This window comes from Cibotium barometz, chromosome 50, assembly GCF_041138505.1.
Source record: "Cibotium barometz isolate CiBa-2024 chromosome 50, ASM4113850v1, whole genome shotgun sequence".
Taxonomy (NCBI): Eukaryota; Viridiplantae; Streptophyta; class Polypodiopsida; order Cyatheales; family Cibotiaceae; genus Cibotium; species Cibotium barometz.
The window spans coordinates 39,989,380-40,013,696 of record NC_141095.1 but is presented as its reverse complement, the minus strand read 5'-3'; the positions used below and the strand labels follow the sequence as shown (position 1 = coordinate 40,013,696).

The 24,317-nt window shown below is 44.7% G+C and overlaps 1 protein-coding gene across 3 annotated transcripts in view; it reads left to right on the top strand.

The window, feature by feature from the left end:
* PAP2 (Purple acid phosphatases superfamily protein) overlaps positions 1 to 23,583 on the top strand; it is an 87,983-nt gene extending 64,400 nt beyond the window's left edge. For all 3 annotated transcript variants that reach the window (XM_086786929.1, XM_086786930.1, XM_086786931.1), the window contains 2 exons: positions 21,008 to 21,711; positions 21,933 to 23,583. In XM_086786929.1, coding sequence (XP_086643055.1) covers positions 21,008 to 21,711; positions 21,933 to 23,177 — 1,949 coding nt within the window. In that variant the 3' untranslated portion in view covers positions 23,178 to 23,583. The remainder of the gene's footprint in view (positions 1 to 21,007; positions 21,712 to 21,932) is intronic.
* Positions 23,584 to 24,317: the final 734 nt, after the last annotated feature.

Sequence of the window (24,317 nt, the reverse complement as noted above, 5' to 3'; positions counted from 1 at the left end):
ACGCATTGAATTGGTAAGCTCTGAACTTGTCTATCTTTCTTTCTTTCCACTGGCTTATGTCTGTTGCAGAGTTGTGTTATCTGGCCCCTTGTGAGAGGAGGGGTATGGCAGTTTGAAAGGGTGGAAACAGAGATTGGACAGTGGATGTATATGTGAACTGAGTTGTGGAACCATGTACATGGAATATGCCAGATGTGTGCTCAAGGCTGCCCTGCTGAATGGTCTTGGTTGATCAGAGGGAAGCACAGTGTGTTGCTTTTGTGGGACACAGATCTGTGTGTGAATCCTCTGTGCTAAGAGGTCTTGAGGGCTGCCAGATTGGACATACAGGTTTATTCCTCTGGCTGGCTTTATTGTACTCAGTTTTACATCTCATTGAATTTGAATAAAGAATTACCGAAAGGGGCGCCAAGCTTTGGGGCCAACAGGTGTCGATTTCATTTCAGTTTTGGGGCATTCTAGCTCCAGTTAAATTGGTTATTTATTTGGACTACAAGTGGAAGAGTGACTGCTAGTCTACCGCACTTTGGTTTCTACCAGAGGCCGGTTTCATGGTGTCCCAAAAGGCCACCCTTTCACCTCTCACGTTAGGTGCATAAATATTCAAGATTCCCAATTTTTGACCCTCATGCATGATCAAGATCGACTGCGCTCTAGCAGGGATGATAACACCATGCCCGATAACATGAGGCATAACAGATGCTGCCACCACTGAAATGCAAACACCCCTCCTAGTCCCAACAGTCGAGGACCAGAAGGTGTGGCCAGAAAGCATCTTACCAGTTTTGCCACACTGAGATCTATCCAATTTGTGTTCCTGCAACAAAAGTATATCCATAGACCCTCCTGTAACAGCTGGGTGAAGCTGGTCCTGCAGAAGGCGCTCCTACCACGGGTGGGAAATCCTCCTAGGCCCTGAACATTCCATGAGACGATTCTCATGGAAGAGAAGAGGGTTTGACCCCCGATCCAAGAAGACGATGGGCAGCCTGGGGACGCCTCTCATAATGAAAAAGAACAGGATAATCCACGGGGCAAAGTCCACTGACATGCCCTTGTCTAGGGCCCCGCACAGTACCTGCATAATGTACGAGAAACCTGTGCGGCCTACGGGGCATCAAGGGCAATGGCATCAAAGGTGGCATGCAAGAACGTGTTTCAAACGTTTCGTAGCTTTTCCAAGGTGGCATGAAAGAACCCGTTTCAAACTTTTCGTTTCATTCAGTTGCAATGAAACGCGTTTCATTGCAACTATGTATCTGGTTAGATCTACTCAGGCTACACATACACCAGACATGGGTGTCTCCGTTAGAGATTGGTAAGAAGTGTGAGTTCTACAGAGATCACTTCTTGAGACTCTCCGAGGATGGATTCTTTGAGATCTTGAGATACATACAGATACGCATGTCACATGCTATGCGTATCACGATCGTCCAGCTTAGGGTATCCTCCCAGCGCCTCAGAGTAGAGGCTGGAAGAGCTGAGGATATCCCACATGAGGAGAGGACATGCCAGTATGCACCACAAGAGTAGTAGAGGTTGAGGCCCATTATATGTTCAGTTGCCTGGCTTACTTCTACGAGATACAGGGGAGATTCCACTGCGTTTTCCGAGAGGGTTTCGGACCACTCACACGGGTGATAGAGTTTGAGGATCAGAAGTGCTTGTGCATGTACTTGATGGAGCTATAACGACATAGGGATGTATTGTTATTGTTGAGGCAACATGCTGAGAGACAGCCCCGGCTCCGACAGGACACCTCACAGAGAACCATCACAGATTTCTTTGTGGTACACACATCCACATCAGAATCCACTGCCCACAGCAGTTCCGCTACTACGACATGAGATCCCACCACCCGTACCCACGCTTCACGCTCCAGAGGAGTTCTTAGCGAGAGAGCTCGATCCATTCTGCGAGCCAGATGTCCCTGACCCAGAGCATCAGGTCCCTCCACCACACAGAGACAGACTCATGAGGTTCTCCGCCGACATGACACGCTCCTATCACAGAGGCCTGACATTCACTCCACCATCAGGTCGGTTCTGGCTGAGGCAAGTATTGTCGTTAGCTGATCACAACATATCTCACTCTACACAGGATCATCTGTTGATCACATGTACTGTCAGATGTTTTCATTTTACTCATAGTGGCACTCGGTTTGCGCACCGCCCAGGAGGTTCGAGTCGGTATGGTTGATATGTACGGTGCGGTTCCGTACGGTGGTGGTATGGTCGACTAGGATTCGCCCTTTTTTTTTTTGCTGAGTATTTTTTTGGGGGGCCATTTTTTGACCTTTTTTCGCCATTTTTTGACCGTTTTTGGTGCGGTTTTTTTGACCGTTTGGAGAGCTGTTTCTTGGGCGTTTTTTGGGATTGTTTTAGGCTTTAGCCTTTGCTTGCCTTCGCTTGAGCCTCATTCTATTATCTATATAATATGCCCGCCCCCAACCCCATCCTCACAAGTGCTCATTGCTCAACCCTCCCCTCACAAGTGGTCATTGCTCAAGTCTATCCTCTCCCTTGAGCTCTCCTTCAAGGCTCAAGCCTCTCTCCCCTCTAGGCTCTCTCAATCATCTCAATGTAACTATTTGGCCCTCCTAGCTCTATTTCACATAATGAAATCCGTGCTTGGACACTAGACAGGTGGAAGAAGACATGGGGACAGGGTCCATACGGATTGATTAAGAAAAAGCACCATTCTTGGTCAAAAAGCAAGAAAAAGTAAAAAGTCAAACAGGATTGACCACAGTCCAAGGGCACCATTGGAAAGAGAAGACTAAGCCGGACCAAAAAGCTAAAAGCCACTTTCTCAAAAAGCAGCTCTAGGGCCAAAAAGCAGGGCCCTGAAGTTGTAAAAGCACAAATCAAGAACTTTGGTTATTATTAATAATATTTAATAAAAAGACAAAAGCAAAGCAAAAGCATTACTTTTTGGCAAAAAGCAAGGCTTCCCCAAGTATAAAAGAAGCATGAGCCTCTCTTGAGCATCAAATTGAAGAAGAACCTCTTCATCGCGTTGCCATCTTCGTTCAAGTGTGGAGATTATCTTCTTCATCATCTATGAATCAAATCATGGAGTTTTTCATCGCTACCCGCTGATTTGAGAGCGCCTCTAGCAACTGCAGTGCGACGTCACCATCTTTTCGTGCGACTGTACGGACATAAACCCTCAAAATTCTAGAAACCCTAAAATTGCTCAAAAAACCCTAAAAACTATTTGTTGGAGGTTTTTATCGCCCGAAAATCATTAAAACAGGTTTTATATCAGTTTTCTTGCCAGAAAGAGCTTCTCTAGGGTTTTCTTCATCGACAAGGCTATATGAATTGTGGAGATTATTCATTGGATGAGCGAGTGGATTTAGAGCTTGGACATGGAACTCGGGCATAGAGCTTGGACATGGAACATGAAGCTTGGACGTGGAAGCTTGAACTTGAGCATAGACATGAAGAACTTGGACATAGAGCTTGGGCATGAAGCTTGGACATGAACATGGAACACAGAGCTTAGACATGGAGCTTGGATTTTGGACTGGGATTTGGACTTGGACTTGGACTTGGATTTGGACATGGATTTGGATTCATTGGACTTGGGATCCATTGGATTTGGATATTGGATCTGGTACTAGCCCGGTGAGAGATACTTGTGGATCATCCCCGTGGTGTTCTCGGCATCAGAGATCTTGTGCGTCGACATTGACATCGGCTTGGATATCCTACATGCATATTTATTTGTTTTGTATTCATTGATTGTATTGATCCTGGCCAACGTGCTCGTGGATTGTTCCTGAATAAATTGCTGAAAGGCGGCAGGGCTTGTTCCCTGCTCAATGTGTTGTACTGTGCAAGGTCCCCATTCCCTTTTTTCTCTCCTCTCTCTCTTTATATTTTTATCTCTTGGACACGTGGTTGAGTCTGTCACTACATGCCTTGCTGGACTTGTGGTGGTATCAGAGCTGGATTTCTCTTTAAGAAACTTTCTTGGGGTGATAGAGCCATGTCGAGAGAAGAGGGAAACCAAGGGTCTAATGAAGGGAACAACTATCAGGCTAATCTAGGACTTCAAGATAAGAACTAGGGTCATTGATCCATTACTCTTGAGACCGCAACCATGTCATCAGAAGAGTACCATGACTTTCAGCAGTTCAGACAATTTCTCAGAGACGAAAAATTTCTTTCTTGGAGAACCAAGAGAGAACAGGACCAAAGAAGGGCTCAAATGTTTGCAGATTTCATCAAGGATTAAGCCATTGAAGCTGCTAAAGCCTATCTTCGAGTCACCATTGTCGAAGGATCCAGAGCTACCCGTTCTATTTCGTATGGAGGAGACAGGGAAGTTACTCCTAGGCCTGCTCTCTGACATGCAGCTTTCTCGGGACAAGTAAGGGAAAGGAAGGCAAAGACACCAGAGAGATCTAAAGATCATCAGATTGACATCATGCCAGGAAGTTGGACGAGTGGTTTGCAGTGGTGTTTAGCCCATTGCATATTTCGACAAATAAAGCCATGGAATCTTTGTGGACCAAAGCTGAAACAAAACCCTTTTTGAAGCATTGAGACTTTATGCTAGCAAAGGACGGGTGTTGGTTATTCTAGACCTTTTTGTAGTTGAACATGATGAGATTGCATTGGAGCAGTCTTGAACCAAGCAAGCCATGTTGTGGCCGATGAATGTCAAAGACAACAAGATGTTTTGGAACAGATTGTAGAATAGAAATGTGGTGACTTTTTATGTCATCAAGAAGGGTTTTCTTATGATACAAACCTAGGTCATGTGTAACACAAGGAATTGAGGCCAAAGCAATGGAAGAGTGCCATGCTTCTCCATATATGGGGCATAGAGACACCTTGACTACACTTCAAGCTTTGGAGAGCTATTTTTATTGGCCTAGTATGAGAAAGACATTGAGCTTTATGATTCGAGAATGTTTGTTTTGTTAGAAGGTCAAGTTTGATTGATAAACACCAGCAGGATTATTGCACCCATTGAATGATCTATGGGAGAATATTTCTATGGATTTTATCTTTGGATTGCCAAAGTCAGGGAATGATGGTATATGGCCCTTTCAGGATACCAAGAAGATCAACCATGTATGTCATTATTTGGACCTTTTAGATCATTGGAAGATATAGAATGTTTTCCGTGACACTTTATTGAAACCATGTATAGGTTATCCCCAGAGGAACTTGTTTTGAAGAATCCACTAGGGGTGGAAGAGCCATAACAGATTGTGTTTCATTCTGTGAGAAAAGGAGGAAAGACAGTGGTTAGAAAGTTCCTCTTGGAAATTCAAGAGTTACTCGCTATTGGACGTGAAATGGATGCCAAAGGAGTACTCCTAGGACTATCCAGATATACTTCGAGCTTATGAGCATTGAGGAAGTGGTTGGTCAAGATGTATTTGAAGTACAGATATGAACATCTTGTGATCAAGACAGATTCAAGAGGGAGGGATCATACCTCTAGTCCTCTTGGATCGGAATTGATCATTATTCTTCTTATAATGGTTATTTGGACATGCTCTAGTTTAGGTGGCAACGATACCAGAAAGCCCAAGGAGCAAGATTTGTATATGGACGGCAATGATGCCAGAACAAGATTTGTATATGGATGGCAATGATGCCAGAACAAGATTTGTATATGGGAGGCAATGATGCCAGATGACCCATTGGACGGCAACGATGCCAGATATCTTGGACTTCGCAGTCGGGCGGTCATTGCGACTAGATGACCCAAATGATTGTATTGGATTTCGCAATCGGGAGGTCATTGCGACTAGATGGCCCAGATGATTGTATTGGATTTCGCAGTCGGGCGGTCATTGCGACCAGACGGCCCAAATGACTGTATTGGATTTCGCAGTCGGGTGGTCATTGCGACCAAATGGCCCAGATGATTGTATTGGATTTCGCAGTCGGGCGGTCATTGCGACCAAACGGCCCAAATGACTGTATTGGATTTCGCAGTCGGGTGGTCATTGCGACCAGATGGCCCAGATGACTGTATTGGATTTCATAGTCGGGCGGTCAATGCGACCAAATGGCCCAGATGACTATTGATGAACTCTCGGGCGGTCCTAGTGGCCAGATGGCTCAGCACAGTTTCGATGAAACCAGTCAGGACAATCCATGAACAGGAGGATCATTACTTGTGCATTGCATACTGATGTATGTTTGAATTTCTTTGACTTTCTGTGCTGTTTTTGATGCGTGGACAATGCTTGGATTTATGGCATGTCATAGTTCACTGGGCTCCAGACTACCTGGCTAGTACCTGGAATACCCAGTAGACGCGAATGATGCTCCAGACTACCTGGCCAGTACCTGGAATACCCAGTAGACACGAATGATGCATACTTGTTTGTTGACTAGCTTGTGTCTAGTTTTTGCAGGAGCTAACTATGCATTTATTTTATCTAACACATGTGACAGGCCATGAAGATGTACCATAAAGAACAAGGACATTGGTCAAAGAAAAGGCATTGAGATATTGCCAGATGAGCAGATGACACCCCGGATTGGGGAAAGATCAATGCACAAGCTCACCAGATGGTGCTAGTACCTTTAAACATATGGAAGTACTTCATGTACTTGGAACACATGGATATACATGGAACATATGGATGTGCTTGGAACACTTGCAGTCCGCAGTTGAGGACAACTGCGATGTAAGAGGGAGGGAATGTAACTATTTGGCCCTCCTAGCTCTATTTCACACAATGAAATCCATGCCCGGACACCAGACATGCGGAAGAAGACATGGGGGGACAGGGTCCATATGGATTGATTAAGAAAAAACACTATTCTTGGTCAAAAAGTAGGAAAAAGCAAAAAGTCAAACAGGGTTGACCATGAGCCAAGGGCACCATTGGAAAGAGGAGACTAAGCCGGACCAAAACGCTAAAAGCCGCTTTCTCAAAAAGCAAGGCCCTGAAGTTGTAAAAGCACAAATCAAGAACTTTGGCTATTATTAATAATATTTAATAAATAGACAAAAGCAGAGCAAAAGCATTACTTTTTGGCAAAAAGCAAGGCTTCCCCAAGTATAAAAGAAGCATGAGCCTCTCTTGAGCATCAAGTTGAAGAAGAACCTCTTCATTGCGTTGCCATCTTTGTTCAAGCGTGGAGATTATCTTCTTCATCATCTATGAACCAAATCATGGAGTTTTTCATCGCTACCCATTGATTTCAGAGCGCCTCCAGCAACTGTAGTGCCACATCACCATCTTTTCGTGCGACTGTAAGGATCCGTACAGCTGTACGGACTGTACGGACAGAAATCCTAAAAATTCTAGAAACCCTAAAACTACTCAAAAACCCTAAAAATTGCTTTTTGGAGGTTTTTATCGCCCAAAAACCATTAAAACAGATTTTATATCAGGTTTCTTGCCAGAAAGAGCTTCTCTAGGGTTTTCATCATCGACAAGGCTATAGGAATTGTGGAGATTATTCATGGGATGAGCGAGTGGATTTAGAGCTTGGACATGGAACTTGGGCATAGAGCTTGGACATGGAAGCTTGAACCTGAGCATAGACATGAAGAACTTAGACATAGAGCTTGGGCATGAAGCTTGGACATGAACATGGAACATAGGCTTAGACATGGAGATTGGATTTTGCACTGGGATTTGGACTTGGACTTGGACTTGAATTTGGACATGGATTTGGATTCAGACATGGATTTGGATTCATTGGACTTGGGATCCATTGGATTTGGATATTGGATCTGGTACTAGCCCGGTGAGAGATACTTGTGGGTCATCCCCGTGGTGTGCTCGGCATCAGAGATCTTGTGTGTTGACATCGACATCGGCTTGGATATCCTACATCGGCATATTTGTTTGATTTGTATTCATAGATTGTATTGATCCTAGCCAACGTGCCCGTGGATTGTTCCTGAATAAATTCCTGAAAGGGGTGGGGCTTGTTCCCCGCTCAATGTGTACTGTACAAAATCCCCATTCGCTTTTCTCTCTCCTCTCTCTCTCTTTATATTTTTATCTCTTGGACATGTGGTTGAGTTTGTCACTGCACGCCCCGTTGGGCTTACAATCTCTCTCTTCCTCAAGGCTTAAGCCTCCTACTCGAGGCTCAAGCCTCTCCCTCTTCCTCAAGCCTCTCGCTCCCTCCCTCCCTCTCTCTCTCTCTCCCTCTGACATAGATGGTGACATAGGCTTTTAGCCTCTATAGTCCTCTATAGGCTTTTTGGATTTTTGTACTCACCAACTTTTGCGGCTTTATATATTCTCATGACTCTTTGACATGTCACATGTACATTTGTCTACTTTCATTTTCTATGCAACATTCTAAATTTCTATGTTTTGGGTAAGTTGTAAGGTGTAACTTCTCTAAGTTTTGCATCTATATTTATATTTTAAAGTTTTTTTTAAATGGACCGTACCTCCACTGTATTTTTATTTTCAAAATTTAGCAGTGCGTTCCGAGATCGTATTTGAACGTAATGTACCGAATCGAACTTTTCGTACTTTACAGCTGTGATTTTACTTTTTCTTTCATTTTTCCATAGCTCAATATATCCATGGTACCATTGTATTACTTTTGGTCTCATAGGCCCTTGGGGTCTTCCGTAGACGTTAATATTACTCTCTCTCATTAATGGAGTGGAGATATGGGGACCCTCAGTGGATCACCACAGCCGAGCTGGTAGCAGTGATGGATGGAGACGTATGGAGAGGCCCTTGGTTTCTATGATTTCTCGGATGATTAGGGCCAAGGCCTCCGTACCACATGATATTATCCGTGCAGAGATGGCTGCCCCCCCATTGGTAGTAGAGGCACTCACTCGATCAGTCTCCTTTATACATAGCACTTGGGCTCTCCCTAGAGACAGATATGCTCGCTTAGCCCTAGAGTCTTCACGACAGTTGGCATCACAGGGAGACGGATCATGTTGGTATGCACAGATGACAGCTTGGTTCCAGCTGCACGGCTTTAGTATGGACAGGCTACCTCCATTTCAGTACTCCCTGGATGCACCCTCCTTCTCTCTCACACGGGCAGAGATTACTAGACTTATCAGGCAGGACTTGATTCAGCTGGACACTAGGAGGACATGGATACAGCCGACACACGAGCTTGGTACGAAGATGGCTTTCTATAGAGATCATCTTCTCCAGCTCACGGAGGATGAGTTTGTGATTAGACCCAGCTACATGGATACTCATTTTTCTCATGGGGTACGGTGTGCTATTGGTCAGATGCGCACATCCTCACACCAGCTAGAGATTGAGACTGGCAGATTCAGAGGAGTACCAGCTGAGGCCAGGATTTGTCAGCTATGCCAGATGGAGCTAGAGACAGAGTTACATTACATATGTCACTGTCCAGTATATTATGAGATAAGAGGCCGTTTTCACTGCCTGTTTAGAGAGGGTTTCGGACCACTTTCTAGAGTCATGAGATACCAGGATCAGAGATGCCTCGGATTATACTTGCTGGAGCTTCGTAGACATAGAGAGGGTCTCTTGAGAGGGAGGGGATCAGAGAGGGAGAGACACCTACAGAGGCAGATTACAGACTTCTTTCGACCAGAGATTGAGCAGTCAGGCCAGCAGGCATTGCAGATAGCCCCAGAGTATAGCCGCACTAGAGGTACACTGATTGATCGGGCTATAGAGCTGGGGCGGTCCAGGCGCCCCAAGATGAGAGGCCCATCTCGACATCGGCGGAGACTACAACAGAGGATGAGGACCATACTAGCACGGCATGGGAGACGTCCAATCAGAGTACTCACCATGGAGGACATTGAGGATATCCGCCATCGACCGATGAGAGACATCTTTGGATAGTGATGTGTATGATGCTTACCTTTGTTGCTGGAGTTTTCCTCCAGATGTTATCCATTAGGAGCTCCTAGTACCGTAGTTTTCCTCATAGTTGTTTCAGTTTTAGTTAGTTGTTTAGTTGTTTTTAACTTTTCTTACACAGACATTGTATGAGATCCACCAATTGTTGTAACCTTTTTGGTCTCATAGGTCATTTTGGCCTTCTGAAGACGTTAATATATCATTTCATTTCATTTCATTTCTCTCTCTCTCTCTCAGCCTTCTGGGGGCCAGATTTATCCGATGAGGATTGGCAGCGAGTTGAGAGGCCCAAGGTCATGATGTTCTCCCGTGTGATCCGCAGCAAACCATCGGTCCCACACCAGATTATCCAGGCAGAGTTTGCTGCAGCCCTGATGGTAGTGGATTCACTCTTCCAGACAATCACATACCTCCATCGCATCAGTCACACGGATCCCCACAGGTACCCGAGGCTTGCCCTAGAGTCCTCCAGATAGCTAGCACTTGAGGGCCACTCTGGAGTATGGTATGCACTAGTTTCCACTTGGTTCTCAGTATATGGGCTCCGCATGGACCGCCTATCCCCCCCTTCAGTACAGTTTGGACTCCCCTTTTCTCCGGCTGTCTCACGAGGATACCAACCGGGTTATCCGGTTAGGTCTTCTCAGCCTCTACACACATTGCACATGGATCACACCTTCGGAGCTCCCCACGAAGATGCACTTTTACGAAGGTCACTTTCTCACTCACTGAGGATGGATTCATCTAGTAGTTGGGCTACTTGAGTGTTCACATGTCCCATGCCATGCGGATTGCGATTGGCCAGATACAGGTTTCATCCCACCGCCCTCAGAGTGGAGACAAGTAGAGCTAAGCGCATCTTTAGAGCCGAGAACCTCTTACGGAGACCCAAAGAGGAGAGGATCTACCGACTATGCCACACAGAGGTTGAGACGGAGGAGCATTACATATGCCGCTGCCCAGTATACTATGAGATCCGCGGGAGGTTTCACTGTCTATTTCGTGAGGGATTTGGTCCACTCTCCGAGATCATTGACTTCTAGGACCAGCGTTGCTTGGGCCTCTTCCTGCTTGAGCTCCACAGACACAGGGATACCTTCTTGAGAGAGCTTTAGCCCCAGCCACCCCGCCCCCTCCCTCGCTAGCCAACCATCACTAGTTTCTTCCAGACCCAGGAGGTGGAGGACACTGACATAGTGGATCTTGTGGACCCTCCACGAGGTGCTCTGGACCTACCTCGCCCGAGAGGAGTTACCTCGGACCGAGCCTCTGCACTCCAGCGTGCCCGACGCCCTTGGCCCCCTCATCGGCCACGATCACCTCATCAGCTCCAGATCCAGGACATGCTCCACCGCCATCGAGCTTCCTTTCCACGTGACATAGCTGAGGGAGACCTCTCGGCCATACTCATTAGCCCCATGCTTGATACTTTGGAGAGTGGTATACCATCTACTCGGAGCTTATGTTGCTCTCATGTTTCTATGTTCTTAGTATTCCATGATGTGTTTCCATGGACAGTTTTATATCACCCCAGTGAGATAGCTATGTTTATGTTTTCTTTCTGTTTTATTTTCCATTCCATGATGAGATATGCCATGGACATTATTGTATCACTTTGGTCTCATAGGCCCATTGGGTCTTTAGTAGACGCTTAATATATCTTTCTTTCTCTCTCTCTCTCTCTCTCTCTCTCTCTCTCTCTAGCATAGCCCGCCTGTGCCCATCACCTCGACGGCCACCTAGAGTCAGATAGTTACCACCCTCTACCAGATCCCAGAGCAGCCTACTCTTCCAGACCCCCTAGCCCCCTCCACATTCTTCAGGTTGAGCATGACTCATGATGCTATTGATAGACTGCATGCAAGGAAGGCCCTTGATCATGATGGCCTTGTTGCAGAGCATTTGTCTTATGCTAAAGATATGTTGGCTCCCTTATTGATGCATATGTTTAATAGAGTTGTGTGTGAGGGCTTCCCTGTGAGTTGGAGCACTAACACTATTGTGCCAGTACTGAAATTGGGTGACCCCATGATTCCCACCAATTATCGTACTATCATGATTGGCCACACTTTGGCTAAGCTTTATGCCTCTATCCTTGAGCATGAGCTTAGTAGTTGGACAGAGGAGCAAGGACTTAGAGCGCTTGGGTAGGCAAGTTTTCGTAGAGGCTTCTTGACACTGGATCACATTTTCACCCTCAGGGCTATCATTGAGGAGGGGAGAGCACATGGGAGGAGATTTACTGCTGCTTTGTGGATTTCCACAAGGCTTTTGACATAGTGCCATGGGCCAGATTGTTGAGGAGATTGTGTGGCATAGGAGTTCTGCACGAGCTCACTTGGGCGATATTTGAATTAATGAGTCAGCGCGACGTGTAGAGTACGGACACTAGAGGGAGAGTCTGAGCTTATTCACTCTACCATTGGAGTGAAACAAGGTTTTCCACTCTCGCCGACTTTTTTTGGTCTATACATTGATGAGATTTTTGAGTACATTGATAGAAAGGGCGGTAGAGGATCACCACTAGCAAGCACCTGGATACCACTTCTTATATATGCAGATGATATTGTATTGATAGCCGACTCACCAGAGGAGATGCATAGACATTTAGATGCTTTACAGGCATTTGCAGAGGATAGGGATCTTATAGTGAACCTTGGAAAAACCAAGGTTATGATCTTTAATACCTCTGCACAGTGGGTGAGTAGATCAACTCCATAGTTCTCTTATAGAGGTAAGGTGTTGGAGTATGTTTCCTCCTATGTATACTTGGGGATTTTGTTTATTGGCCCAGCTTTCTCTGTGAGGGCAGCCGCTGAGGCGAGATTGACACGAGGATATCCGGCTCTGGGAGCTTTAGAGAGGATGTGTTCACAGGTGCAGTTTCATTTCAGGAGCGTGGAACGAAGCTATGGCTTTTCAAGACTCTTGTATCCTCGACACTCTTATATGGTGTGCAGATTTGGGGGCCTAGTCTTGACCACCGCAGACGGTCAGGAATGTCTCATGATGGCTGGAGATCACTAGAGAGATTGCTTTGCAACCAATTTGGCTTTGTGTTTGTCCAGAGATCCATTAGCATGAAACGTGGTCTTAAAGAGCCACTTGACCCCAATAACTTGTTGATGCAGAGGCCAGTCCACAAGCTCCCATGTATGATTCCTCTCAATGGAATCAATCTTGGCCTCCATGGCTGCCCGTCACTTAGGAAGAGCAAGAGCCTCTTTAGCTGTAGTAGGCTCATATGACTGTATCACTGTACTCATTAGGGTGAGGTTACAAGAATGACGAAGCTGATGTAATCTCCATGCTTGTGTCAAAGATTGTGTTGAAGATCAACAAGGTGATGAAGTTCCATATCGGAGAGATGAGAATCACAAATAGTGGTTTCCAGCCATCGTGGAATCTTGGGGGCAATCCTCTGTTGCACAGGAGCAGGAGGAGGAGAAGTCGGGGAATGAGGAAGTGGGGGTGGAGAGGCAGGCGGTAAAGAAGTTGATGGTGGAGAAGCTGGTGGTGGAGTTGGGGTGGCCGAGGAAGAAGAAGGGACCTTGATGGTAAGCTTGGGATGAGAGCGAGAATCATCCGATGAGGGTCCAACAAAGTGAACATCGTGAGAAATCACCAAGGATCGCGACTCCGGATCCCATAATATGTAAGCTTTGGAATGAGAGCTATATTCAGGGAATTTGCACTTCGTGGACGTGGAATCAAATTTGGATCTGTCAGAATCAGGGATATGAACATAGGCATCACAACTAAAAACCTGCAATGAGAGACGGAAGGTTTCTGTCTTGTAAAAGCCTCCTTTGGAGTCATATGAGAAATTGCCTTTGTAGGAGAACGATTGATGATGTAAACATGAGTGCTCATAGCTTCTCCCTAGAAAAAGGGAGGAAGATCAGAAGAAGAAAGCATGGTACGAGCCATCTCCTAAACAGTCCCGTTCTTGCGTTCAATCACACCATTCTGCTGAGTGTGAGGTGTGGAAAATTGACGGCTTATACCTTTCTGTGAGCAAAAAACATGGAAGGATCTGGAGATCTCTCTCTCGTCTGTCTACTCTCTCTTGTGTGATCTCTATTTGCTTCCGCTTCAATTCTTGGGTCAAGTGTTGGATCTCTCTTGGCTTTCTACTCTCTCTTGTGTGATCTCTATTTGCTTCCACATCACATTCACATATTCTCACATGGTATCAGAGATCTTGTGCTTCCACAGATCAGCAAGAAGATTTTTCAGCCTGTTTTTCTTTCTCCTTCGCTCCTTGGCGGCTGTGTTTTGGAGATCCACTTCATCGCACAAATCAGTGTGTCTAGTTTGTCTACTGCATTTCTCCTAAAGCAACACCTTGCTGCGTTTTTTTTCCCAGCCCTCCCTCCTCTCCCAATTTGTACGTTGTCATTACCCCGGACTAGCGGCAGCACTATGCACTTGCTCCATTAGCCTCTCCCTCTCTTACTTCATCATGCATGAGATCAGCTCCCGTCTTCACCCGTGTGCCTTGATCTCCGGTAGGTGTACAGTTCTACATCTTTCTTTCACCCCACCTAGCATCTAGGGAGGAGTGGGCCACCCCCGGGTACCTACTTGCAGTCTTTTTCGCTGAAAATTCCAGAGGAGGATTCCATGGCTTCTACACCAACTAGCATCTCTTCAACCATTCCTCAACTTCCCAAGGAATCTATCTTAGATGGAACCAATTGTCTTGATTGGGCAATACAAATGAAGACTCTCCTTCGATATCATCGGCTATGGGGTATTGTTTCTGGCACTAATGCCTCTCCCGATGCTACTTCTCCTCAGGCTGGGATTGATGCTTGGGCTGACAACGATGCAAGAGCTCATGCCTTTATCTTTTTCAACATAAAACCCTCTATTGCTTGTCAATTTGATGACAATGATGAGGAAACTGCAGAAGAATTATGGGATACCGTTTAGAGGAGGTATCACCTTGAGAACTCTCCTCAGAAAGTAGCCTTGGAGATTCAGCTCTCCAACCTAAAGATCGTCGATATTGCTAACATCATGGATTCTGTTACGGAGTTCATGACCGACATAGTTGGTCTCTTTGGGGAGAAAAGTTACCGACAAGGACTTTGTCAATCAACTCCTCGTCAAATTGCCCTAGACTTTCTCTGCTTTTTGTGATACTATATCACTTCTTCCTTCTTATCCTGATCTACATACCATTGTTGGCATGCTTCAGGATAGGACCATGAGAAAGAAGACCAGCTAGGATACTTTTGAGACCCTTCTTCAGGCTAAGGGCAAAAGCAAATGGAAATCCAACGTTTCCACGAGCAACAAAGGTGACCACAAATCTGCCAACAATCCCTCTCATAAAGAACTTACTTGTCAATATTGTGGTCTCCAAGGTCACATTCAGCCTAATTGTCGCAAAATGAAGAGAGAAGGTGGTTTTGCTAAGAAACCCCCCAATCAAACCTCTTCATCCACCAACCAAACTCAAAAATCCTCTTCCACCAAGGAGACTGTCTTCATCAGTATTGAGAAGCTTCTCTCGAACTCTCCTGTTCCTCAGCAAGATACCTTTCCTCACGAGGCTACTCATTGGGCTTCTCATATTCTAGAGCTCATTTATATGGACCTGTGTGGCCCCATGTGAACTACTATCCAAGAATGAGCCAGGTACTTTATGCTTATTATTGATGATTACTCACGCAAAGTTTGGATTTATCTCTTGGCAAAAAAATCTCAAGTGTTCTCCCGCTTCCAAGAGTGGGTGACTTTGGTTGAGACTGTGACCACACAGAAGGTTCAACAAGTCCATTCCAACAATGGAGGAGATCACACGAGAGAGTAGACAGACGAGAGAGAGAGAGAGATCACACGAGAGAGTAGACAGCCAAGAGAGATCCAACACTTGACCTTTCAGCTTCACCTTGGCTTTAGAGTTCCCCTTGGCTGTCTTGGCCCTTGGAAGACCTCAGCCCTTTGTTAATGCTAAGATAACAAATGGGATTCTTGCCTATGCTATTTATAGGCTCATATAATGCTGGTCGGTGGGTCCCTACACGCAGTTGGCCTGCTGATATCCTTCCCATGACCCACTAAATATGCCTTTATCAGGTGCCTCTTTCACACCTGCTGTTGGCCGCCTGTGCATGTTGGCCCTCTTTGCTGGGCTGGCTTCCCATGGGCTAGCCCACAGCCTGGCCAAGCCATGAGGCTGGCCGACTGGGCTGCCCATGCCACATATGCTGGCAGACAAGCTGGCCAAGAATTAAGGTTGGCCACCTTGCTGTCCAGGCCCCCTTAGGGCTGGTCGACAGCATGCCTAGTCCATTAGGCACTGGCCAAGGGTCACCTAGACCCCTAGGGTGGCCTAAGGCCTACCCCATACTCAATCAAGGGATAGAAAACCCCATCATGGGGTAGCCCAAAGGGCTGTCCCCTTCTCCTACATGCAATGCAACTACATGCTTCCCAATACTTAGATGCTTGGTATTTCATTGCAAGCCGAACATGCGGAACACTTGACATCATTCCAGAGGGTGACTCACAGTACGGACTGGCATTGCTTCATGTGCGGGACTTGCACACTTGACCAAGACCATGTACGAGACTTGTACACTTGACCTTGGATGCTTAGAGTGGAACCTTGGCTAACTCATCCCGGACTGGGGCTCACATGGGACCGGTTTCCACTCTAGGTCCTGCACCTGCTGTACAAGTATGTCCACATGGCATCCAAGTGTAGGATGCACGTGACATCCCCTCCAGATAGTCTGTCAATAAAGCCGGATAGTCGTCGAAGAATTCTTTGTCAAGCCAAACAGTTTCCTGTGTCACTCGGTCTTGAAACTTCGTGAGGAGCTGTCTGTGTCTTCGGCTGGAACCATGCTTGAAGTGGTGTAGAAGAATCTACTTGGGAACCATCACTTTAGCTTCGTCAACAATGTTTGGTTCCACTTCATCTTTAATCTTTGAAGGGATTGGACCTACATATGGTTTTAGCGAATTGACATGGAACAAATCGTGCATAGTCTAGCTCGGAGGTAACTTCAACTTCATCGACACCTCATTGATCTTTCTCTGGATAGGAAAAGGTCCGAAGCTTCTGAAAGGTAACTTTAGACATCGCTTGCCTACCTATTTCAGTCATTGCTTCATAATCCGAAGATAAACCCAATCTCCTTCTGAGAACTTCACATCCCTTCGATCTTTATTGGCCAGTGTAGGCCTCCTACGCTTTAGCTTGCCTGTCTTCGACTGATCCCAAGATCTCTCCTAGTAAGACTCCATCAATCTGTTCGTTTCAGGAACTGAAGGCGAGGTTCTGGTCAATAGCGACTGGAATGGTCTTCCAAACGCTACTTCATAAGGAGTCCTGCCCATAGCTGAAGAAAACTAATCATTCAAAACTGCTTGAACTAAAGGCAAATAAGATTCCAACTTACCTTGCTGATCGTGGACATCACACTTCAGCACGTCGAAGGCCAACTGGTTGTAAATTTTTGTTTGGCCACCTGTCTGGAAATGCACTGGAAAAGTTCAATTTAGTACCAGAATTGTCAAACAACGCCCTCCAGAAATGACTTGTAAATTTGGCATCACGGTCTGACACTATGGTCCTAGGAATCCCACCAATCGAGTACCAATGCCGAATGTGTTGGATCAGAGACTCCTAGCTGTGGAGGCTATGGAGGTTGTGGCAAGAAGAATGCCATGGCAAGATGAAGCTGTATGAGAGAGGGAGAGAGAGAGAGAGAGATGATGATGATAGAGAGTGAAGTACAATGATTAGACACAAGTAACAGTTTTCTAGATGATTAAAATGAGTAAAATGAAGCCCCTTTTATGGGTTGAAAGTACAACCTCTTCTTTGACCTTATTAAATGAGGTGTGACATCACTGCTTACCTCAAGGGAAGATTCCTAGGCTAAGAGGCTGTTCCCACACTTAACTTCGATTTCCCAACAAACCCCCCTTCGGAGTAAAGGAGTGGTGAGACCCTTACGCAAAAGAAATTCCATTACCTACTTTGCTTTCCAATGTCCCCTTGGTTGATTCACCACTCAACACCTCCTGTGTTGTGGTAACAGAATCCCGAGTAAACCTAGGGAGAGTATAGCAACTAATCTTTGTCAACCCGCCTTACTCCTGGCTAGGATTTATGAAATCTCAGAGTTTGGAACATACAAAATAAAGAAAAAATACACATTTTGGGGGATGACCCGGGCAGAGGACCCTTATTGATTCAAAAGAAAAGATTCTAGAGGGCATAATCTTCATCTAGCGCGTACAATTCCGCAAGAAAAGAGACACGTGCAAGATTTGTTGTAACTGTGTTGATGGAGATGTTAGTGTGTTCATCTTCTTTAGGGTCTTCAATAGTTACCAAGCTAGCATGGTGTTGCACTTGTTCTTTTTCAAGTTTTTTGTAGCATTGAGAGGCTTTGTGCTCCATACGGCCACAATGTCGACATTTTATATGCTTTTTGGTCTTCCATGGTGGAGTTGCAGTGGTTTTCTTGTGCTCTCTAGCAAAGGCTTTGTCTTCATAGATGTTACTGCTGCTTGAAGTTGCCTCTTTGTTGCGACGATCTTTTTCGATGAGCAAAGCAACCATATCGTCGAAGGTAGTAGAAGCGACTCGAAGGATCTCCAAGGAAGGCTCAAAGCGGCTGATGCTCTGCATACTCTTTGTTAACACCACCATCTTGTCTTCATCACTAGATGCACATTTTAGACTGCCAAGTTGTTGCACCAGTGAATAAAAATAGGCAAGATGCTCACTAAGCTCCTGGTCTTCACGCATCTTTAAATCAGAAACTTTAATTTGAGAAAGACCTTAGAGTTTGTTATCTTGTTACCAAAAGTACTTTCTAGGTTTTCCCAGTTCTGGTGTGCTGTGGTGGTAAAGTCGATATGATGCACCAAGTTGCTATGAAGATTTAAGCCAATGATACCAATAGCTTTTTGGTTTTTCTGCTTCGAGAATCTGTATTCAATAGCCATTGCCGTAGGTTGCTATTCATCACCGGAGACTACTATCCATAAATCATCCTTCATGAGGGGGAGTTGCACTTTTGTTTGCTAGGTCAGAAAGCCGTTGGTGCCATCGAAGCGTTCCGTGAGCTCGGGAGACCCGATGTAGGAGATGACATGATGAGCACTTAAGAGAATGTGGCCAAGAAACTAGGGTTTCAATTGATTAAGGGTTTTAGCTCAAAATAGGGTATGCAAGTAAAATCATGATTGTAATCATGTTGCAAAAGCACACATGGTATACCTTGTTTGGTTAAAGAAGTACAGGTGAGCTATAGATTCAGTAAGTTTTACATGCTCATTCCATGCAAGCAGATAGCCACAGCCGAGGACATAGCTCACTTGGTCATTCGGTTTTGGTACCCCATTGGTGGTTTGCAAAGGACAATCACATCAGATAGAGATTTCTCTTTTGATCTAGGTGTGGATTCTTGCTTGGATAAATGCACCTATAAGATGCTTAGCTTACCATTCACAGGCTACAACCTTTGAATGATTCTCTCAAGGTTTGGCTATTACATCTTTGACATTTGGCTCCTCCTAGTGATGGATAGTACTTGTATTTCCCAACAGGGCATGGGTTGAATTGGACAAAATATTTGGGGCAAAGGGAAAGAACTCCAAAATCAGCCTTAAAATCCATTTTTTTGGTTTGGACGTGGAAGTGAATGATTCTTTTCCGGCACATGTCAATAAAATGAAGAGCATTAGCTAATGAGGTGATAGCTTAGGTGGTTGGTAAAGGTGCTTGTCTAGGATGAGATGGATGTGGGTTCAAAACCCCACAAGGTGCATCCTTGATGACATTGCCTACGGGTGGTGAAAAACGAGAACTATGGTAGGATCTTGGGCCTAAGGCCAGTTGGGAAAAAAATGAAGAGCATCATGTACCAATTACCTAGTATTAGCTCTCTGTAGAAGAAGAAGATGCCATTGTCATCCTATTGAAAGGACTAAGATGATTAGGCATGTTTCTATTAAGATCCCCTGAGCTAATGATGATGTATCTCAAATTTTTAAAGGTCTCCCATCTAATAGAAATTGTGTTGGATCAACTCTCTAGCATCGTCGTTATCTTGTTATTAGTGCTAGTCATTTTTTCTCTACCTAGATTATGCCAAAATGTTGAGTCTAATCCATTACTATCCACCCTAATCACTCCCAAATTGCTGATTTCAAGTCATAGTAATAAGAGACGGGTGTTTCCTAGCCAAACTGTGGTAACTCTGTTTCTCAGGAGGAGCCATTTTTGTTTCCATTTCCCTATTTCCTAATCTCACCTCATAATTTCCCCACGGTATTTCCCTAATAACTTTTGATTTTACCAAGTTTTTCTTGTTATCTCTATTAGATTATGATCTATCCCACTATTTGTTTTAACTTTTTTTAATCATTTCTATCTGCATCTACTCTATAATATTAAAGACGTGCCGTTTCCTAGCCGTTTCTGTTTCCTAGTTTCAAACTGTTTCCATTGCATGCTCCCTTGCATGCAACTATGCTGGGCATACCCTCGACTTGCCCTTATATAGTGGCTAAAGGGCTAGTCAGCTGCAACGTGCTAGGGTTAGCTGGCTGGCTGATTGAGGCCAAGAATCCTAGATACATTGACTAATGCTTGGGTGTCCTAGTATCCGGTCCTCCAGCTGCCCAAACCTGCAGTCCATTGGCCCAAAAACAGTCTCTAACCTTCCATGCTCGTTACTGCTCCAGCGGTTTGCCTTCTTTTCCAGGCACACGCTGGCTCATTTACTTTGCTGGCTGGCAAATTGCAATCTTTCTGGCCCTTCTGCTCCACCTTGCTGTACAGATGAAGTGACTTGGTTGGAGGAATGGGTGCTGCTTGCATCCAGAGTCCCTCCTTACTTGACCAATGCTCACATTGGTGGGTCGAACAATGCTTTCTATTCTTGGAAATCCCATAAAGTAAAGTTACGGTGCTAATTCCCTGTCGTGCTTCACTGAGCTAGTGGATGCATGTGACGAGAGCTGCATAAAACTGCATTTTTCTTGTTTTGCAAAGAGTGTCCTTGGAAGTTTTTGCTGGTAGATTTGCAAGAGTGGGACTTATTGTTTATGTAGTTTTCAATCATCGCAGGAGTTGCTGTGATGCCATTTTTAAATGTACTCTTTTGAGATCTCTGTCTCTCATATCCTACTTTTGTGCAGGGATGAGGTCAATAAAAGCATCAGAGCTGTTGCTGGCATTTCTGCTGAGTTTGTGCATGGGATACAGGGCTTTAGCCCTCACTTTCGAAGCCTCTCCAACACTTTTGAAGCACACTAATTCCAATATCACTCTCCAATGGAAGGATTTGATATCTCCTTCTGAGTCAAACTGGATTGGCATTTATAATCCTGCCAACTCTGATGATGACCATTATATCGGATATGTCTTACTTTCATCATATTCAGAGTGGGCTCAAGGAAGTGGTCAGTGGATTATGCCATTGATAAACATGCGAGAGCCTTATCAGTTCAGACTATTTCAAGGGGGATCAACCAATAAGACATTGAATGCCACAATGAAGAACCAGGGAATGTCTTTGCCCAGTACATCTCACCGTCTTTCTGTTAGTGAAAATGTCAACTTTGAGAACTTCAATGAGCCGACACAAGTCCACTTGTCCTTAGCTTCTGGAAATGAAAAGATGAATGTCATGTTTGTTACACGTGATCCCATCAAAAGCTATGTCAGATTTGGTTTAAACAATAACCGGTTGGACCTTCAAATGGAAACCACTTTTTTGACATATTATCAGTCTGACATGTGTGATTCTCCAGCAAATAGTAGTCGTGGTTGGAGAGAACCAGGTTACATGCATAATGCAATGATGGATAATCTAGTGCCTGGCCAATTATATCATTATCAGGTATGCTGTTACTGTTTTGATACTGGGGACCTCTCTCTCTCTCTCTCTCTCTCTCTCTCTCTCTCTCTCTCTATCTATTTAAGTGGTGTGTGTGTGTGTGTGTGTGCGTGTGCATAGCTAGTTATGTATGTAGGTACGCATGCATGAATGTATGTATGTATGTTTGAGCTCACGCTCGAAAATCAGCAGCAGGGTTTGATGCCCCTATGCTGTTGTCCCAGGTGGGAAGTGACGAAGGTGGGTGGAGCAGTGTGTTCAATTTCACATCATATGATCCTAATGCTGAAGAGACCTATGCATTTCTGTTTGGAGATATGGGGACTTCGGCTCCTTATACAACTTTTCTATGGACACAAGCAGAAAGCAAAAACACTGTCAAATGGCTAACACGGGACCTTGCAGAGTTGGGGCAAAAGCCCAGTTTCATATCACATATAGGAGATATAAGCTATGCAAGGGGCTATGCGTGGCTATGGGACTCCTTCTTTTCTCAGATAGAACCGATTGCTTCTAAAGCACCGTACCATGTGTGCATTGGAAATCATGAATATGACTGGCCTTCCCAGCCTTGGAAACCATTGTGGGCGGAGTATGATTATGGAAGGGATGGAGGTGGAGAGTGTGGTATTCCCTACAGCTTGCGGTTCTTGATGCCCGGAAATTCTTCACTTCCAACAGGAGCTGGGACGTTAGCAACCAAAAACCTTTATTATTCTCTGGATTTTGGAGTGGTGCATTTCCTTTACATCTCCACAGAAACAAATTTTCTTCCAGGTAGTGACCAGTACAAGTTTATCTTGCAGGACCTAAGAAGGGTAGACCGACTTAAAACCCCTTTCATTGTTGTCCTTGGGCACCGTCCCATGTATACCACACAGTACGAATCGCCACTGATGTTGCAAATGAGAGAGCATTTAGAACCACTCATAGTAAAGTATAAGGTGGACCTTGCTCTATGGGGGCATGTGCACAAATATGAGAGAACTTGCCCAATTGAGAAGTTTGTGTGTGCAGAATCTATTTCAGGAGCAACTTCTCCTGTTCATGTTGTTATTGGTATGGGCGGGCAAGACTGGCAGCCCCATTGGATGCCCAGCTCCAAGCACCCTGATGATCCAATCTATCCTCAACCAGAGTGGTCTAGTTTTAGAAGCGATGAGCTGGGTTACACAAGGCTTTATGCAACCAAGGACTCAATGACCCTTTCGTTTGTGGGCAACCATGATGGTCAGGTTCATGATTCAGTCACATTTCATTCGTCTAGTGGGGCGATTACCAGCTTGTATGTAAGATCTGATCCCATATTTGGGCCATGGCCTTTATCAGTTGGTAGCCTGCTGTTGATTGTCTCCTTTTTTGTGTTTGGAATGGGGCTAGGGATTGCCATAGCCTTGCATTGCAGGCAACGAGCCGAAAAACCAAAGAGAAGTTGGTTGCCAATTCGTAACACTGAAGTTGATTTATGATGTCTTTACAGGCTATAAATTCAGGTGGCCATGAAATGAGATGGTCTGGGGAGACTCCCCGTCCCCATCCATCATTGTAAGATCTCGTCAGTCTTTCAGTGTTTTTTGTGTGATGAAATGAGATGAGCAGGGGAGACTCGTTCCATGCTCCACCGTCCCTACCCAGTGCAAGACCTTTTGATGGGTGGGGGTAACACTTATTATCCAATTACAGGGATGCGACCATGTGGCTTTATTTGTCGTGATTGCTACCCTTAGCTAACAAATGCAATTAAACAATGTTTCCATAGTTAAGTTTATTGTATATATTAGTCTTAGAATTCACTTCACATATATTCACATCTATGCTACACGTTTGTAATGACCGATTATAATGGGGGATATAGTAATAGTGTGTTTGCGTGCTTGCACGTCGTGTGCTAGATTTGGATACTAGAAGAGATCCATTGAGATTTGGTGGGTTGTATGCTTTGAAGGTGTGGGATACTACTACACACTTATGGGCTGATGGATTTGCATCAAGTCATGGTCTTATTCAACTTAAAAGCTTTCTTGGATACCTTGTCCACGAGTTTGAGAAGCCCCTATATTTTTGGATGGACTGAAGCCACATGAGAATGCTGTTAATCTAATCACTTGCTTATGAGGGAATCAAAGATTTTTAGTATACACATTTAACACCATGGATAAAACATTGAACTCCCCTTAAACATATCTCAACATTATATTACACACAAGCACACAATGCAAAATCAAAATAGAGTGGATAACTTTTTGTAGTACCACAAGATCTAGTTTAAGGTGGCTACACTTCTGCCCACAGTGAGCTTATAGACCATTTTCTATCATTTCCACAAAACTGCTCATTTTTGTTTGGTATTTCCTTGTCACATGCAATCAGGAAGTCATTTTTTCTCAACCTTCATTTGTAAATGCACAAATATCAACTAGTTTTATGGCTTCTAATGGGAAAAGGAATGCATCTCCTAGTGCATTATCCACTTATGTGGCTTCTACAAATATTGTTACTTTGAAAGATGATTAGTCCTCTAGTGCTCCTCCTCCTTCCTAACCATAATTTTCACTTATAAATTTTATTACTTAGACAATGCTTATTTGCTTAATATAATGGTGCTTAAT